The 15,895-nt window shown below is 42.3% G+C and overlaps 1 protein-coding gene across 5 annotated transcripts; it reads left to right on the top strand.

The window, feature by feature from the left end:
- Positions 1–790: 790 nt before the first annotated feature.
- elavl3 (ELAV like neuron-specific RNA binding protein 3) lies at positions 791–15,564 on the top strand. 5 transcript variants are annotated; one of them, XM_079456067.1, is made up of 7 exons: positions 791–1,181; positions 7,118–7,334; positions 7,422–7,525; positions 10,127–10,280; positions 11,167–11,395; positions 11,825–11,863; positions 12,469–15,564. In XM_079456067.1, exons 1-7 carry the CDS (start codon positions 1,173–1,175, stop codon positions 12,794–12,796), a joined length of 1,080 nt encoding a protein of 359 aa, XP_079312193.1. In that variant the 5' UTR covers positions 791–1,172; the 3' UTR covers positions 12,797–15,564. The 5 variants fall into 5 exon arrangements, with proteins under 5 accessions (XP_079312193.1, XP_079312196.1, XP_079312195.1 ...); XM_079456066.1 differs by having other exon boundaries at positions 793–1,181; positions 12,451–14,580; XM_079456068.1 differs by having other exon boundaries at positions 913–1,181; positions 11,170–11,395; positions 12,469–14,580.
- The last annotated feature ends 331 nt before the right edge of the window (positions 15,565–15,895 follow it).

Below are 15,895 nucleotides of genomic sequence, written 5' to 3'. Positions count from 1 at the left end.
GTGTGACATCTATGTGACACCCAAGACTGTCTCTGTTTATAGTCGCGTTGTGTTTTAAATATTGTCTCTTCTTACAGGTATTGCTAGATATCAGGTTATTATGTAATCGACGCTTCCCATCAATGTCTCTGAAAAATGCACCATATGCTCCTGACATAATTTATATCAAAGGAGTGAATAAGTACACACTTTTGCTAGATATTGAAAGAGTGGGCTTCTTTGTGCGCATTAATGACCTTCACACATGTATGCCTTTGCACTGTTGTCTACACAGCCATTTTACCTTCTCAATGTGGAACAAATGCTGTGCTTCTTCACTCCATTTACTCAGCGTTCTTTACAACTCTTTAGAAAGCAGCGCGTCACACTGGAGCACAGAATACGGGAGGAACGCAACAGATGAACGCGAAAGAGCTGCAGGGGAAGGACAAATAATGTGAAATCAAGGGAAAAAAAGAGCCCCGAGTATGGGGGAAGATGAGAGAGGGGCAAACAGAAGAAGAAAGCATGGCTCCTGTCTTTTTCTGCATCCATCTGTTCTGAGTGCAGGTGGAGCTCTATTCACTCGGCTCTGCGTGCGCGTCGAGGGGGCAGGAAGAAAGGGAGGGCAAAAGGAAGAGTGGAGAGACGGGTGGGGGTGTAGGGATGGGTGATCTCTCCTGAAGGGGATAATGGGAGAAGAGCGCATTGCAATGGCTGCCATGTAGTACCCTCCCTGCACAATTAGCCAATCAGGAGCGAGCTCTGCCAGGCAGAAGGACACATAAGAGAAGAACATTGCAGCAGAGGCACAGAAGAAGCCTGCGAGGAGCTGGGAAATACACACACAACAGCAGAACCACAACACCCTCCCCTGGACACACCCTACTGGGGATCACTGCTTCTCTTTTTTTCTGTACCAACGCCCACGCCACACAGAGAGAAATCTCTCTCTCATCATCATCCTGAAGAAAACCCCCTTCTCCTCCTTTTCACGCTGCTGAGGAAACCTACAATCGCACGGGCTGAGATTTCCTGACCAAGACTGTCTTTTTCCTTTTTCTTTTTTTTTCTTTTCGTTTGGAAATTGACATTTGCCTCAGCGTAAAAGCGCCAGCCGTGAGATAACAGCAAACCGGCCTGAGACCTGAAAATTGAAGGACCTAGATCGCTATCATCTCCGTACGTCAAGAATGGTTACTGTACGTATACCTTTTTGTCTCTATTACAAGCAACTATAACAATGACACAAAATCAATTTGAGGGTCCTCCACAATGTGTGGAAACATCCAGATACAGATAGCAAATACATAAGCAACAGCGCAGCTTTGGTTTTAAGTAGCCTAGGTTCATTTGCATATTTTCATATTCATCTAAATGCAAGCTAGTTGAAAATGTTCATCTTGGATTTGGTCATAACGCACACGTACCAATAGCGGCTTTTGTAAACAAGATTAACGATTAGACCTGGGTGTAAGTAATGCGATACAGGCATGCGCAACCATCGCTAAAGCCCAGCTTTCTTCTTCGACGTTTTAAGTGAAGAATCAAAACATTGCTTCCGTCTGCCATTTTAACAGCTCGTAAAAATGCATGCGCCAAAGCATTCGGCATCGGCAATGTACATCTATTTTTGGCCGTCAAAATATAAATACATTCTAGCGGTGACAAGGAATTAAAACGAGACAGAGAGCCGAGGAATTCCACATGAATAGGTGAGGTGCTGTTAAAGCAGAAGGGCGTAAGTGGGCACATGCTTCTGCCCCTCTCTCCTCCTCGCGCTGCGAAAAGGATGCTCAAGACGAAACTCTGAGACAAACACGATGCCTCGGAGGCTGAGAGCCCGCAGAGAGCACAGGCAAAGAAAAAGGTCGAGTCACCCGTAGGGGGAGGGGAGATACTATGCATCGGTTTGGATGGAATCAGACAGGACGAAATTCTTAAAGCTCGCGGTGAAACATTAGAGATCGCGGCACGAAGTCTACGGATAAAGCGCAACAATTTGAGCGAGAAATGTGGGGAAGAGACAGAGGCCTGATGCCAATCGATTTGGGCGTGTCTTCTCGACAAGACAGCGATGGCACGCGTTCACCACCTTCACGTAGACACGACAAACAACGACAAAGGAGCACATTTAAATATAAACACGTGCTTAAAATATGTCTCGCGTCCTTGGGCGAATATTCAAAACGTTAGATGCACTTCTGACGTGTTATTGTCCAGGCCTGCTGCGTGCAGGGTGTTGCCAGCTAATCGTCTTTGTCCTGTCAAGAATCGAACTCTCGCAAATATCAGACGCCACATTCGCTTTAATGGCGACCCACGTTGTATTTATTCATTTAATAATAACTATACACAAGCTAATTACTCGTGGCCTGGAAATCCTGGTGAGATCCACGACATTTTGCGGTTGAGTTTAGATGGACCTGAAAAATAAGTAGGCATAGGGGGATCTCTTTCTCCCAGGTACCACGAAACGATGCTGTGAAGGACAGGCTGCCCTGATTTACGGTGACGTCAAACAAACGCATTTCTTCTCGTATTAATTCTCAATAGATTGCGTGACGGGTCTGTGAGCTGTGATGAATGAAGGCCCGTCGGCATGTTGTTCCGCAGTCCTCCGTGAGCACGAGCCTCTACCGCAGTGCCAAATAAAACCGTTGAGTCAGATAACCTTCTCCAGGCGCTTACACAATTCAAGGACACCACAACCGATACACAGCCCGATCGTCTTTATGTACGAACCCCTCAGTGTGTCACTGAGAAAATAACGTCATTTTAAAAGCTTTATAATTGATAGCATCGGCAGGACTCGTCTATAGTGAATTGCGACTAACTTGACAGATAAGGTCAATATTGTCCAGGATATTATTACAATTTTAACCATAACAAATTCAAACACAACATTTAAAATATATAAAAGTCTGAGAGAAAGACGTGAGCTGCTGGTATTTCATGTCAAACGAATAGAATCCAATTCCCCCACTTTTGTCGTTTTTTAACCCATTATTTTTTATTTCCCGTACATTAATATGTATTGTAAATTATTATTATTATTATCGTGGGATGCAGAATAGAGAGAAAGTGAAGGCAGAAGCGATGCTCATTGTTCCCGGAGAGTCCCGCATGCAGCCTCTGGCCTCGACACAAAGCGCTACTGTTTACATTAATATTCATAGTGCTGCCATGGTCTCTGTAGAGGAGGAACGGGTGGCTCTTTTGTTCGCTTGTGTCAATACGTTTATTCAGCAAAAAGGAGCTTGGATTTATGAATGCCCGAAGAGCACACGCGTACTTATCCAATCAAAGGACGAGGGGATAACGATTTTAAACGATCCGTAATCGGCTGGGCCGAGACAACGCGTTTATTTTAAAAGTCGCCATAAAGAGTTTAATGTCCACTCGATAAAATTCAGCCCACGGCAAAGAAAGAGTAGGTCTTCATTATTTTACGGAAGGAAAGCAAATGCGCTGATTTCAAACGGGATCCCCTCTGAGCCACTCCCGACTTCAGCACTCTGGATAGCGACCAAACAGCAATAATGCTTCAAAAAAGCCTTTCGTTTTGCGTTAGCGTTCTCGCTAAAAGTAATCATTAAAAAATACATTTTCACAAAGGGGGCTAAGAAAATTATACAGAAATTTGCGCAATAAACTGATTATCGTTTGCGCTCACCATTTCTGAGACAAAATTAACCCAATTTATTTTCCCAGGCACGGACGAAAATAAATAACAAAGAGGAAGGGTTTATCCGTTCAATGTGCGCTTGTGAATATTGGGCTTTGACTTGTGTCCTGTTGTTTTACAGCTGCCACAGTGATCCTTTAAGCTGCAGTGAGAGTGTAGCTAATGCCTTTTGTTTAGGATAATCCTGTAATCTGTGTTACTGAAACGGCCTTTTGGTAATCCAGCATTCACATTTCAGTCAGGAGCCTGTCTAAACGCTGTCTAACCTGTCTAAAAAAAATGTATAAATTATGAATTAAAAAAGCAATATTTTGGTCCACATTAGGCTTGTGAGAAATGTTACTAGCGCGGATTTGATTACTTTTGACACGTTCTCAAAGAACATTGAGAACATAATGCAATGTATGTCCTGTCAGATTGAAAAATGAAGGTTGACGTGTTGCATACAGCTAAAGATTAGATCTGCTTTATGCTTTATTTGTTTACCTCCCCGGATGCTGTGTGTTTATTTTAAGAAAATGGCTCCCTCACAGCACAGGGACATCAAGGAAGTGACGTGAGGCCGATCGTCTTTATCACACGCTGCTATCAGGCCTGTCTGTGTTCAGAATTCTCTGGAAATTTGTAAAATATTTCTAAGGTTTATTGCTAAATCACATACTTAACTGTTTTTATATTTCTCTCAAAACAGAAACTGGCTATATTAATCTATAAAGGCTTTGAGATTTTACTACACACTGTAAAAATATTCTGTAGAAATTACAGTATTACTGGCAGCAGTTTGCCAGTAATATACTGTAGATTTACATGTACGTAATTTACTGGCAACAGTTTGTTCAAAGATAAATTATCATTAAACATTAACAAGTCTTTATCCTTTCAGATAAAAACTTAAAAAAACAGCCTCATGCAAAGCCTTCTGGGAACCAAAATCAGAAAAAAACTGAAAAAGGATTATGTGGATTCTGGTTCCCAGAATATTTAGCATGAGGCTGTTATTTTATCATTTTTTTGTAAAGATAAATACGTGTTAATGTTTAATATTCATTCCTCTTTGAACAAACTGTTGCCAATAAATTAGATCAATATAAATCTATACAGTAAATTACTGGCAACTAGCTGCATAGCTACAGCAAAAACGTTTACAGTGCACAGCTTATAGCTATTTTTCTTTTTATTCATTTTTAACAGTGCTGAAAACACATCTATCTACCTTAAAAACACAAAATAAACCTTAAAGCCTCAATTTCCCCAACAGTTGACGGTTATTTGTTCAGACTCTAATTGCACATTCACGAAGAGGAATCTTTGCAGTCATTTATCTTTATCAGTGTGGTGGTGGGGAGGTAATAGGTTTTGCGTATAAGATGCAGGGCTCTTGTTTGCGTGCGAGTCTGGGTCCTTGTGTAGGCGATGCTGATGCAGTGCATTAAATATTGAGGGAAAACTCTTCCAGAAATAGAAAAGTACATGCTGGGACAGGATTGTCCGCCCTTCCTACCACAGCCATGATTTTACTTTTGATGTTTATGTTTTATAAGCAATATTTTTAATAGTGTAAATTCAGGTGTGTGATGTCAAAGGAGCGCAGTGAATATAAACGCAGCGCTAAGCAGTCTCTCAGCTGTCTTTGTGAGTCATGTATTTTGAAATGAAGGTCTACTCCACCTCTGCCGCGCTGGCTTCGGTATCCAAGCAGTGAGATAGTGTGTTTCATTCTCTGCGTCCGAAGAGCACGGCGTTGTGTAACTTGTTACATTCGTCGCTGAGGATGGGTGGCTTGCCATAGGGGGGTTTACTTCAGTTCATGCATCACATTTGCCCTGATCCTGTCACTTTGTGTAAAGACTCGCTCTGTTTGTGTCAACGCATGGGCAGTGCCTGTCTGACTTGGGTTTACGTGCAAAACCCAAGATATTTCTTAACTGCAGGCGTGAGAGCTATTTCCAAAGAACAAAGCAATAGGGCCAGATGCCATTTTATGACAATTTGTGTTGAAAGAAAGCCAACCATCCTTGTTCAGATGATATTGAAATTGGTTATAGCCAGCAGTGTTGCCTAAATCCATGTTTTAATAACTCACTCATCTCTGTCTTTCCGAGTTTTCTCCTTGGCTGTGTCAATTTGGCTGAGATAGCCTATACATTCTGCCCGTTGGCGTATTTGATTAATGCTAAACAAAAGTGGTAATAACAGAGAGCTAGCTTACATGGTGTTTTTCAATAATATTAGTCCATCTTATATAAACACATACGACATGCACACATACATGCAAGGTTTGCTAAAAGTCAAGAAGCCGGCCAATAGCAACAGTCGTCAAGCTGCTGTTACCTGGGCAACCTGGTTTGAGGTAAGGCTCAAGGCAGGAATAAATCATTCCACTGAGGGGCCAGCGTGTTAGAGAGAGATGAGACGCAGAGGCAATACTGAAAAGAGAACAAAGAAAAGAAAATCAACGGTACAAAAGAATGCACCTGTTTGTGATCAAAAGGAACTATTGTGTTTTTAATAATGTGTATAAAAATTGAAAAAGAGTTAAATTACATTCCCAGCTCAATCACAAATAGAATTTTATTCGTAAAAACGTATCGTGGCACTTGTGGCATACGACTCTGCCTGTTGATAGTGTGGATCCAACAGAAAGATGACGGATGCATTCTTAATTAAATTGGTGAGACACCCTGTTCCACCCCAGGGCCCAGAAAGAGCCCGTTTAAAAAGGATGACTAATATATGAACATACATAACTTGCCAATTCGTGAATCGTGGAACATATCCAGCCAAAATGATAAAAAGTCGAATACATAATTTTACAAAAATGATAAAAGATAGAAAGCTTATTGTGTAATCTTGAGCACTGGTTTACGGAAGATGTTGTGCAGGCTTCTGGAAGATGGGAACGAAAGTGACCGTTGAGGAAGGTAGTCGAAAGTTGCGTCTACAACCTGCATACATCTGTTGTTTGAAAATCCCCTATAGGCCAAATTAAGCCTCATGCTGTTCTTCACGGCAGCACAGATGAACCCGTAGACTCAGACACACACTCAACATTTTCACACAAATAAGGTGCCAATAAGAACTTGTCATTTCGAGATGTCAAGAGCACATTTTTCTCGTTTTAGCAGGTAGAATTGAAAACATCATTTATTTCTCTCCCAACCTCTCAGAGGCTCTAGCAGTGATGTAATGCCGTTTGACCCCACATAGAGAAAATGGGGGCAGGGAAATCGTGAAAGGACTGTGACATCTGTAGACCCAGGGGCTGATCGAAAGAGTTGAAGTGAGGGAGAAAGCTGTCAGATGAGGAGGGGAGGTGGGACATTGTTCTCCTCCAGTGCTCAGGCCCTCAGACACATTGATTTCCAACCTCTCAAAGACGATGAAGTAGCGTGTATGGAGAAAGCTCTTGGATTACACAAATAACTCTTTTGGGTATTTTTCCACCTGCAGATAATTAGCACCATGGAAACTCAGGTGTCCAACGGTCCGAGCGGAACCAGCCTGCCTAATGGCCCCGTTATCAGCACCAACGGCACCACAGACGACAGCAAAACTAACCTGATCGTCAACTACCTGCCTCAGAACATGACCCAGGAAGAGTTCAAGAGCCTCTTCGGCAGCATCGGCGAGATCGAGTCATGCAAATTAGTCAGAGACAAGATCACAGGTAACATCTTTAATTTAACATCAGCTAAGCAAACATTGGCATCAAAGCAGAAACGCGTCAAGTGTATTTTCATTTATTTTATTCCAGGTCAGAGTTTAGGCTATGGCTTCGTAAACTACGTGGATCCCAACGATGCAGACAAGGCCATCAACACGCTCAACGGACTCAAACTGCAGACCAAAACAATCAAGGTAAGGGATGCTCGACCCCACACTCTTCGATCACGCAATGGGGAGGATGTGGGGAATACGGCAGAAGAAAGGGAGCGACACGCAGCCCAAGACAGACATGACAGCAGGGGAGGTGGAGAAAAGAGGGCGGGGCGCAGGGGAGGAGACGGTAGCGTGAACAAAAGGGGCGAAAGAAAAGAAAGAGTGGAGGTCAGAAAGCAGAGGGTTGTGTGCAGAGGTGATTGTGATGGAAATGTAATTAGGGGGATGCAATGTGAGGCTAGGAGGTCAGCAGAGAGAGAGCCCCATCTGCCTCCCATCTTGGCTAATTAGGGCCTTCTTTGTCCCGAATTCAGCTGGGCTGAGGGGTGGAGAAATGTCTGACTGGGATTCTGAAAGCCAGAGATTAAACAGTCCGGTCTGTTCCTCCACCTGATCACCATAGATCAAACACGAACACAAAACCAAGGCGAGAATCTGTGGTTAAGCTGGCTTCCGTGGATTCAGCGTGTTTGAGCACACGTATATTGTGGATGTGTGTAAATAGCATCATTGACAATGAGGACGTTTATGTCAACATTTGAAGAAGTTGGTTTTTCTACAATGTTTATAGAAACACTGCCAAGCTACAGTTCAGGTACAGTACATGCCTTTTAGACAGGACTGACTCAACCATGCTCCGATTCAGAGAAAACAGAGATTGTAAACAGCAGTAACTACAAAACACACTGAAAATAAATAACTCCTAAGCAATTTTTGTCTATCTTGCATGGTTAATGCATTTTAATGTGTAGGACAAGAGTCCACAACATAAATCCTAAAGCACCGTTATTGAGCGCATCCCGAAGCACTGCGATTCTGTAAATAATGACTACAGGCCACAGTCAATCTGCAGAATGACATCACAGGCACAGCTATTTACACAACACTGAGTCTTATTGCTATTGTCCTAGTCATGTTGTTTGTTTAATGCATTCAGTCAGTATTCCCACTGTTCTGACATTCAGCGTTCGTGTGCCCGCTGCCCTCATATCCTTAAACCGGGCAAATGTCATAGTTTCCATGTCAATAAGGCATCGTTAGAAAGGTAGAAAGCGGAGAGGGAGACGGGGCGCAGGAGCAAAGGCTAGAATGGAGACGAATGCCAATGACAGGATTAGGGCCATATGGGCTGCAGGGACCATCTGTACTGTGGGAGCGTCAGGGAGAGGGTTAATTATGGGGCAGCATCGCCCCCTCCCACCCCAGTCCCTGCTGTACACTCACTCACCCACCCAGCACAATTACACCCCTACCTCAACAATACAGCTGCTTAGTCATACTTGCCTCTGACACGCAAACACACATATGGTGGAAAAACACGCCTGATTATTCCAAGTTCTCACGGCAAAACATAATCTGATCGGGCGGCTTAAAATATCTAGGGCAAAACATGTTATTTAGGATAAAATATACTTTCTGAACCTTATTCTGTGTATTCATACATTTATGTCAACGGATTGTAATACATTTGTCAAATATATGTGTTTGGTGACTATGAATGACATTAATACAATAATTATGTAAAAGCTGTAAATAAAAGAGGAATTATGAGGAGTACTAGTTGTGCAATATTTTCTTTGTGTGGAAAGAAAATATAAGAATGTATAAAAACGCAAAATAACACTTTAATAAAATAATATGTAATTGAATGTAAAAGAAAACTATTTAAGTAGTTAAATATTGGAAAAAATATATCACGTTATTTTATATTATATCAGTTTATACATCACTTTAATTAATAAGAAACACACTTTTACAATAGTATAAAGGAAAATTAGTTTTTTTGGGTGCTTGGGGAGTTGTCAGGGACGCTGGGCATCTTGTAATCTGTTTACTTGGTTTGCCGGTTGCCAGAGAAGCAGTTTTCCCTTGAGAAAGAAAACAAAAGAAAGCTGGAGGTGAGTGTGTGTGTGTGTGTGTGTGTGGGGGGGGGGTTGCTCTATCTCAAAAAACACATGCACACACGCTGACACCATCAATCAAAGTCACTCCCAACCAGAAACTCATAAATATACATATTTTATGAGAGAAATCTGTTCGCATCTCAAACACGAGCAAATCGGCTCGGTGGGGGACTTGAAGGGAATACCGAGGTGATATCAAAATGAGATGCATATTTTAACGTCAAAACAAATGCCTAATTGGACTTGATAATTCATGACATGTCCCAAATGCGTAACAGGCTCTAAATGCCGCTGTCTTCTGGAAAATCTCTGGTTAGACTAACAGCCCATGATATCAAATTTTCCTCCCTGCTCCCTAAGGCGAGAGTGGGCTTGTGTTTCTGCTGTCAGGAGCGCTGTGAAGCTGAAGTAGTGTTTAATAAGGAAACCGGGCTTGGTTGGAGCGCATGTAAGAGTGAAGTGCATGTACGAGATGTGGATTTCAAGGAAGGAGGAATGAGAGCGAGTGGGCGGATGTCTCGCCTTTGAGCGTGGCAGTGCTGTGACATATCTGCTCCGACTACACTTGAAAGATTGTATTGCTTGGAGTTTTACTGCTGTCATAGCTGTCTTGATGCATGCTTCTTAATATTTCTATTTAAAGTAACTCTCGACTGTGTGTGTGTGTGCGTAATAGGTATCCTATGCCAGACCCAGCTCGGCTTCCATCCGTGATGCCAACCTGTATGTGAGCGGGCTGCCCAAAACCATGGGTCAGAAGGACATGGAGCAGTTGTTTTCCCAGTATGGAAGGATCATCACCTCACGCATCCTGGTCGACCAGGTCACAGGTAACGGTTACCTCACTTCAAAAACCCGTACTCCGCTTCAGGGAGGATTAGAAATCGAATTAAAGATTAGGATGTAATGCTCAAACATTTCCCTGGGTTTGCTTTATAACGTAGATCGTAACAGAATACACAGAGTAGCCTACCTCCGTATATAGTGTGATTTAACCCCGTGATCACATGACTTATCTGCCACTGTATTGAACTAACATTGCCCTGCAAGATCATATGATCAAAAGATGAACATGTTTTAACATAAAAGATATAAAGTGATGATACCCAACTAAAGTATTACACTATCAAATGTGGTAACATGCATCTGCTCCAACCACCCAAAATCTTGAAATGAGAGAAACATAATGTTTTTAGGATTAATTTATTAGTTGAAATAAGTGTATTGAGATAATCTTTTAAACGTTTACAAAGTGATACCCAATCAAAATTATATAAAAACGTGTTAGGCTAACCTGCAATTGCGTAGACACCTTTAAGTAACCATGATTATTATTTATTATAAAAAGGTGTAGTAGAAAAAAAACATGGTTTTCATATATATGTATATATATTAACCTTAATATCATCTATGACACCTTTAAGTAACCATGATTATTATTTATTATAAAAAAGGTGTAGTAAAAAAAACATGTTTTTCAGATACATATATATATATTTTAACCTTCAATTACAATTATTGTCATCAGACCCTAGCAAATTTGTAGCAAAACGTTTATTTTTGGATAGGAGCTATTCGTATGCGATTTTAACCCGAAAATCTATTGTTGAAGTAACATTCGGGTATATTGAATGATATGAAATGATATATTGGCATAATTGAAAGTGCATCACGTCATTTGAAAGGTGCTTACATTACGTCGCTTTCTGTCCGGAGCAGGTATATCGCGAGGGGTGGGTTTCATTCGGTTCGACAAACGCAACGAAGCCGAGGAGGCCATCAAAGGTCTCAACGGACAAAAGCCCCTGGGCGCCGCCGAACCCATCACCGTCAAGTTCGCCAACAACCCCAGTCAGAAGACGGGACAAGCCCTCTTAACCCAGCTCTACCAGACAGCCGCCCGTCGCTACACCGGTCCTCTGCACCACCAGACCCAGCGCTTCAGGTACTGCCGCCGATCCGCTGTTTCCTCTGTGTCTGTGTTCCTCTGCCGGTCTTTCCTTTAAACCGCAGCGCATTCACGGCACCAGGGGGATTTGATGAATCATTACGGGTCCGGAGCTAATTGGGGCGATGTGTAAATTTGCCACAAATCTCCTTGAACCCATTCATAAAGAGTGCTTTAAAACAACGGTCTATAAAAGACCTTATATGAATCAGTCACGGCAGCGATGCTTTCACGAGCGCTCATCGCCTGAGGGCACTGTGCGCACTGCGTCACGGACGAGACGCGCCTTCTGATTGGTGGATGGCAGGCCCGGTAAAGCGCTCCCCCTGGTGGCTGAATGCATGGCTGCGCGCAAACGCTTTTCTCTGGTTGTTGGTTCTTGCGACTAATATCTTCACCCCCGTCACTCTCCCTCTTGCATTGCAGACTCGACAATTTACTAAACGCCAGCTACGGAGTCAAGAGGTAATTTCTAAAAAAAAGGTGTCCATTTAATATAGCATCCATGCCAAACAAGCTCAAACAAAGTGCCCGGAATACCACCTGCTGACTTAAATCTATAGATAATGCATTAAGCTAGATCGACGTAGCCAAACTGCATCATTTATGCATACAGTATCAGCTCCATACAGCAGGACATTCTGGCATGGCTTTGTTGAACCTTTTTTTCTTTCTTTTGGTTGATTCCTTGATTGAACTGATTTGTATGTATTTCTGTATCGAACTAACATTATAATTTCTTTCAGTTTTGGTTGCTTTAATGTCCTTTTTTCCACCAGCATGGACATACAAGATTCCGTTTGCGTCTCCTCTGTTTGTTACAATTTTCTGTTGATTTTGCCTTCATCCCTATCTAGGTTTCTATGTTTTGCTTAATATTGTGACTTTGTTGGATGTGTTGTGTTATTTCTGCAGAGGTCGACAGTGAATTTCGCTAGTTAATATAATTAGTTATCTGCGGCTGTGGGGATCACTCGAGGGTTTCCAGTCACGTATCTAAATGGCAGGAACGTGTGATGATGTATGGAACTTCAGAATGACACCCATAGTAGCTCTCCTTTCCTTCCCAGATTCTCGCCGATAACCATTGACAGCATGACCAGTCTAGCTGGAGTCAACCTGACCGGGCCCACAGGAGCTGGCTGGTGTATCTTCGTCTACAACCTGTCCCCCGAAGCTGACGAAAGCGTCCTGTGGCAGCTCTTCGGACCGTTTGGCGCCGTCACGAACGTCAAGGTCATCCGTGACTTCACCACCAACAAGTGTAAGGGCTTTGGCTTTGTCACCATGACCAACTACGACGAGGCGGCCATGGCCATCGCCAGCCTGAACGGCTATCGCCTGGGCGACCGCGTGTTGCAGGTCTCCTTCAAGACCAGCAAGCAGCACAAAGCTTAAAGGATGGCCTGGTCACTATCGCTCTTTAACATGCAGTGGGAGCTACCGAGCTCCCCGTACATCCACTCTACATGGGCCTGGACTGAGTCTCTCTCTAACACACACACACATTTAGTTTCGAACAAAATACACAAGTAGAGTTTTTTCCTTTTCTCTTTACACAACATGCTAGTCCTTCCCAACATTTGCCTGTATTGAATTAGCAGAAGTGTGAGGAGGGGCTGGAATTGACATGAGGGGAATCCATGAGGAGGGACAGTCTAATGAATGTGACAGAGAATGTCTGCCGAGAGCTTTGATTTAATTCAGGCAAAATAAGAGAACTGGTCAAGGAAATAATGCGAAACGAACAAAAAATCCAACATGTGCAATTTTACCCCAAATCTTGCCCAGTAACACAGTCTGGCTTCAGATGTAGTCACTTTTTTACACTTGGGCATTTTGAATCAGTGATTTTTTTAGAGAAAAAGGATAAAAACAGTGTTCTCTTATATATTATGATATAACTATATATTCAACATTTAAGGTGGTTATAATAGCCAAATATGTAAGCATTTTCTAGAACTTTGATTACGGTTACCTGGCTCTACATTAGGTTGCAACCTTGCGTTATGGCATCACACACTTTACCTGAGGTCCAACCCGACAGCCGCAGAACAAACGGTGTAGTCGCGAAATGAGAGGTCACCCGGGGTCATCACAATCACCTCAGCACACCCAAAGACAACAGTCATCGCAGAGACACTCGCACACATATGCACACACATGCGAACCTTGACACGAGGACATGAATACATCACGAACACGGCCACCTTGAATCTCCTTGCATCTTCCCGCTCTGAGTTTTAGAGTTAGAATCAATTCCACCACATGCAGTTGTCTGTGTAACTAGGAGCATTTTCACAGTGTTCCCATGGTGATAGCGTTCGTAATTCTTTCCAACCAATAATGAAGGTCAACAGCGAAATCCAGATGTGCGTACATCATATTGAGCAGGTTTATACGTACGAGTGCTTCTGAAGTGGGAAGGTCTTCCTTGTTAACCTCTCAAGTACACTTCAAGCTATCCGTAAGAAGCTTACGTTGAACGGCAGAGAGCAGTTATGGAGGTCAGAGGTCGCTGGGGTCGGTCACCACCAGTTACCCTTGCTCTACATAACCTCTCTCGGATGCATTTGGCTCCATTCACTAAAGAAGACTTAAAATGACCTCTAAAATCAGTTTAAGAGCCCCCACATATCCAAACGTAGCTAACATTGAACATAAAATCAAGTTTTGTATTCTCATGGCCCTTTTCTGCAGGTCACATGACCGACAAAAATCATATCTCAAAATACTGATCTCACCAACAACATCAAGTTAGGACAAGCCGTCCATAGCTCTCAAATGAGTAAACATAAACAAAACTGTTCCATGGCGAGAGACATTGCTGTAAACCCGCAAAACTTCACGTTATACGAAGAAAAGAACAGAAAGATGTAAATGTGTGTTCAAATCAAGTGACATTTTGCTTTTCTAAATAACGCTGTGTTAGCCAAAGAGGACAATGATCTCTTTGAAAGGATTACATTAGAGATTAATATATTTTTATATCAACAAGAAAAAAAACAAGACCTTGTGCAACATTTTTACAGATTCTTAATCGTGAAAACCTTTGGACACACCGCATGGCTTTTATTTTCAGAGTTTTCAACTTTGGGTAGAGAGAACCAGTCTGCGGTGTTAGGGAGGGGATTGGAGGGTTGGGGACTAAGATTTACATGCAGTGAAACCACTTCATTTTCAAAAATACAAAACGAACAAAAAAAAGAGAAACATACGAAACAGGTTTTTAAAAAAGAATCAGCAGACAGGTAAATGTATGCATTCAGCTTAAAAACTCGACAGTTTCTCTAAAGTGAAACCAAGCGTTGCTTCAGACGGTGCAGTGAAGCTCTGCGGCCTCAAATTGAACATCATCGACTGAGGCGCACGACACCCAAAATCGTGTAAAGAATACACCTTCAGCATGTTCAGCGCACCAAAATAATAGTTCAAAATTGACATAAAATGATGTAGCTGCACTTATCAATGTAATCTAACATTTACACTCAATAATCCATAGTAGTGAATTATATTCGCCAGTACGTCATCACACAAGGCAAACATCTTTCATTATACTTTTTCTCTCTTTTTGGACATGCACCAGTTTTTCTTTCTGTTTGATTTTCGCTCCGCATGTTACATGTATCCTCCGTCAGGTCATATCGTTGACATCTGATTTTGCTTCTTTGCACAAGCACTAACCAACCAAGGGATCTTAGCTTTGTCACTGATGAAGGAAAAAGTTTAGCAATCGTGTGACCGCACACACACATACACAAACACACACACACACACACACACACACATCATAGCACATATCAAAGTGTCTCTGAGCTCTCCACATTATACATGTTGTATCCAAAATGTGATACACCTTAAACTAACCCTCTCAGCTTATACGCCCGTAACATCACAAAACATTCAAGCTTTTTCTTTCACTTGCGCTACTCATCCTGCAACTTCTCGGTGGTGTGCCCTAAAGAGGATGAAATTCGTATATGTATGTCCACCCTCAAATTTTAGCAACAGGGGGACACCTGGCAACCAGAGGGATGTTAATGTCCCCTTTAGCTCCAGCACATCTAGAGACCTCCCAGCAACTCATACCCTCATAGAGCCAAGGACAATGGCAAGAAAGCAAGACATACTGCACCGCTTGAGCAACAATACAATAATAATCATTCAAAAAAGACAAAAAAACTTTCCTATGGAACAGTAAGTGCAATGTGCTTCGTTTTTATATTGACTGAGAACAAAAGATATATATATTTTTTAAAAAAGAAATTAAACGTCACACTGAAATGGTTTGCAGAACAGTGAAGGATCAAACGTAACGAAACAACGACAAAAAAAGTGTTAACCAACAGATTCATTAAAAGAATCAAACAAGCACCGAGAGCTCTGATCTCTAAAAATGTCCATTATCCCTTCCTCCGCCCACTATTAGTGCTCTGACCATGCAAGCTAAAACAAACAGGCATCAATGGTAGAGAAAAGAGCAATTTTCAAAGACCG

Source organism: Barbatula barbatula (assembly GCF_947034865.1).
Source record: "Barbatula barbatula genome assembly, chromosome: 5".
Taxonomy (NCBI): Eukaryota; Metazoa; Chordata; class Actinopteri; order Cypriniformes; family Nemacheilidae; genus Barbatula; species Barbatula barbatula.
The sequence above is the reverse complement of the archived record's forward strand: the minus strand, read 5'-3'. Positions and strand labels throughout refer to the sequence as shown.

Bases quoted from the DNA above. Each gene is read 5' to 3' on its own strand.
- elavl3 (XM_079456066.1), top strand. The intron at 7,526-10,126 runs GTAAGGGATGCT...TGTGCGTAATAG, and splicing joins TGCAGACCAAAACAATCAAG to GTATCCTATGCCAGACCCAG. The intron at 10,281-11,166 runs GTAACGGTTACC...TTCTGTCCGGAG, and splicing joins CCTGGTCGACCAGGTCACAG to CAGGTATATCGCGAGGGGTG.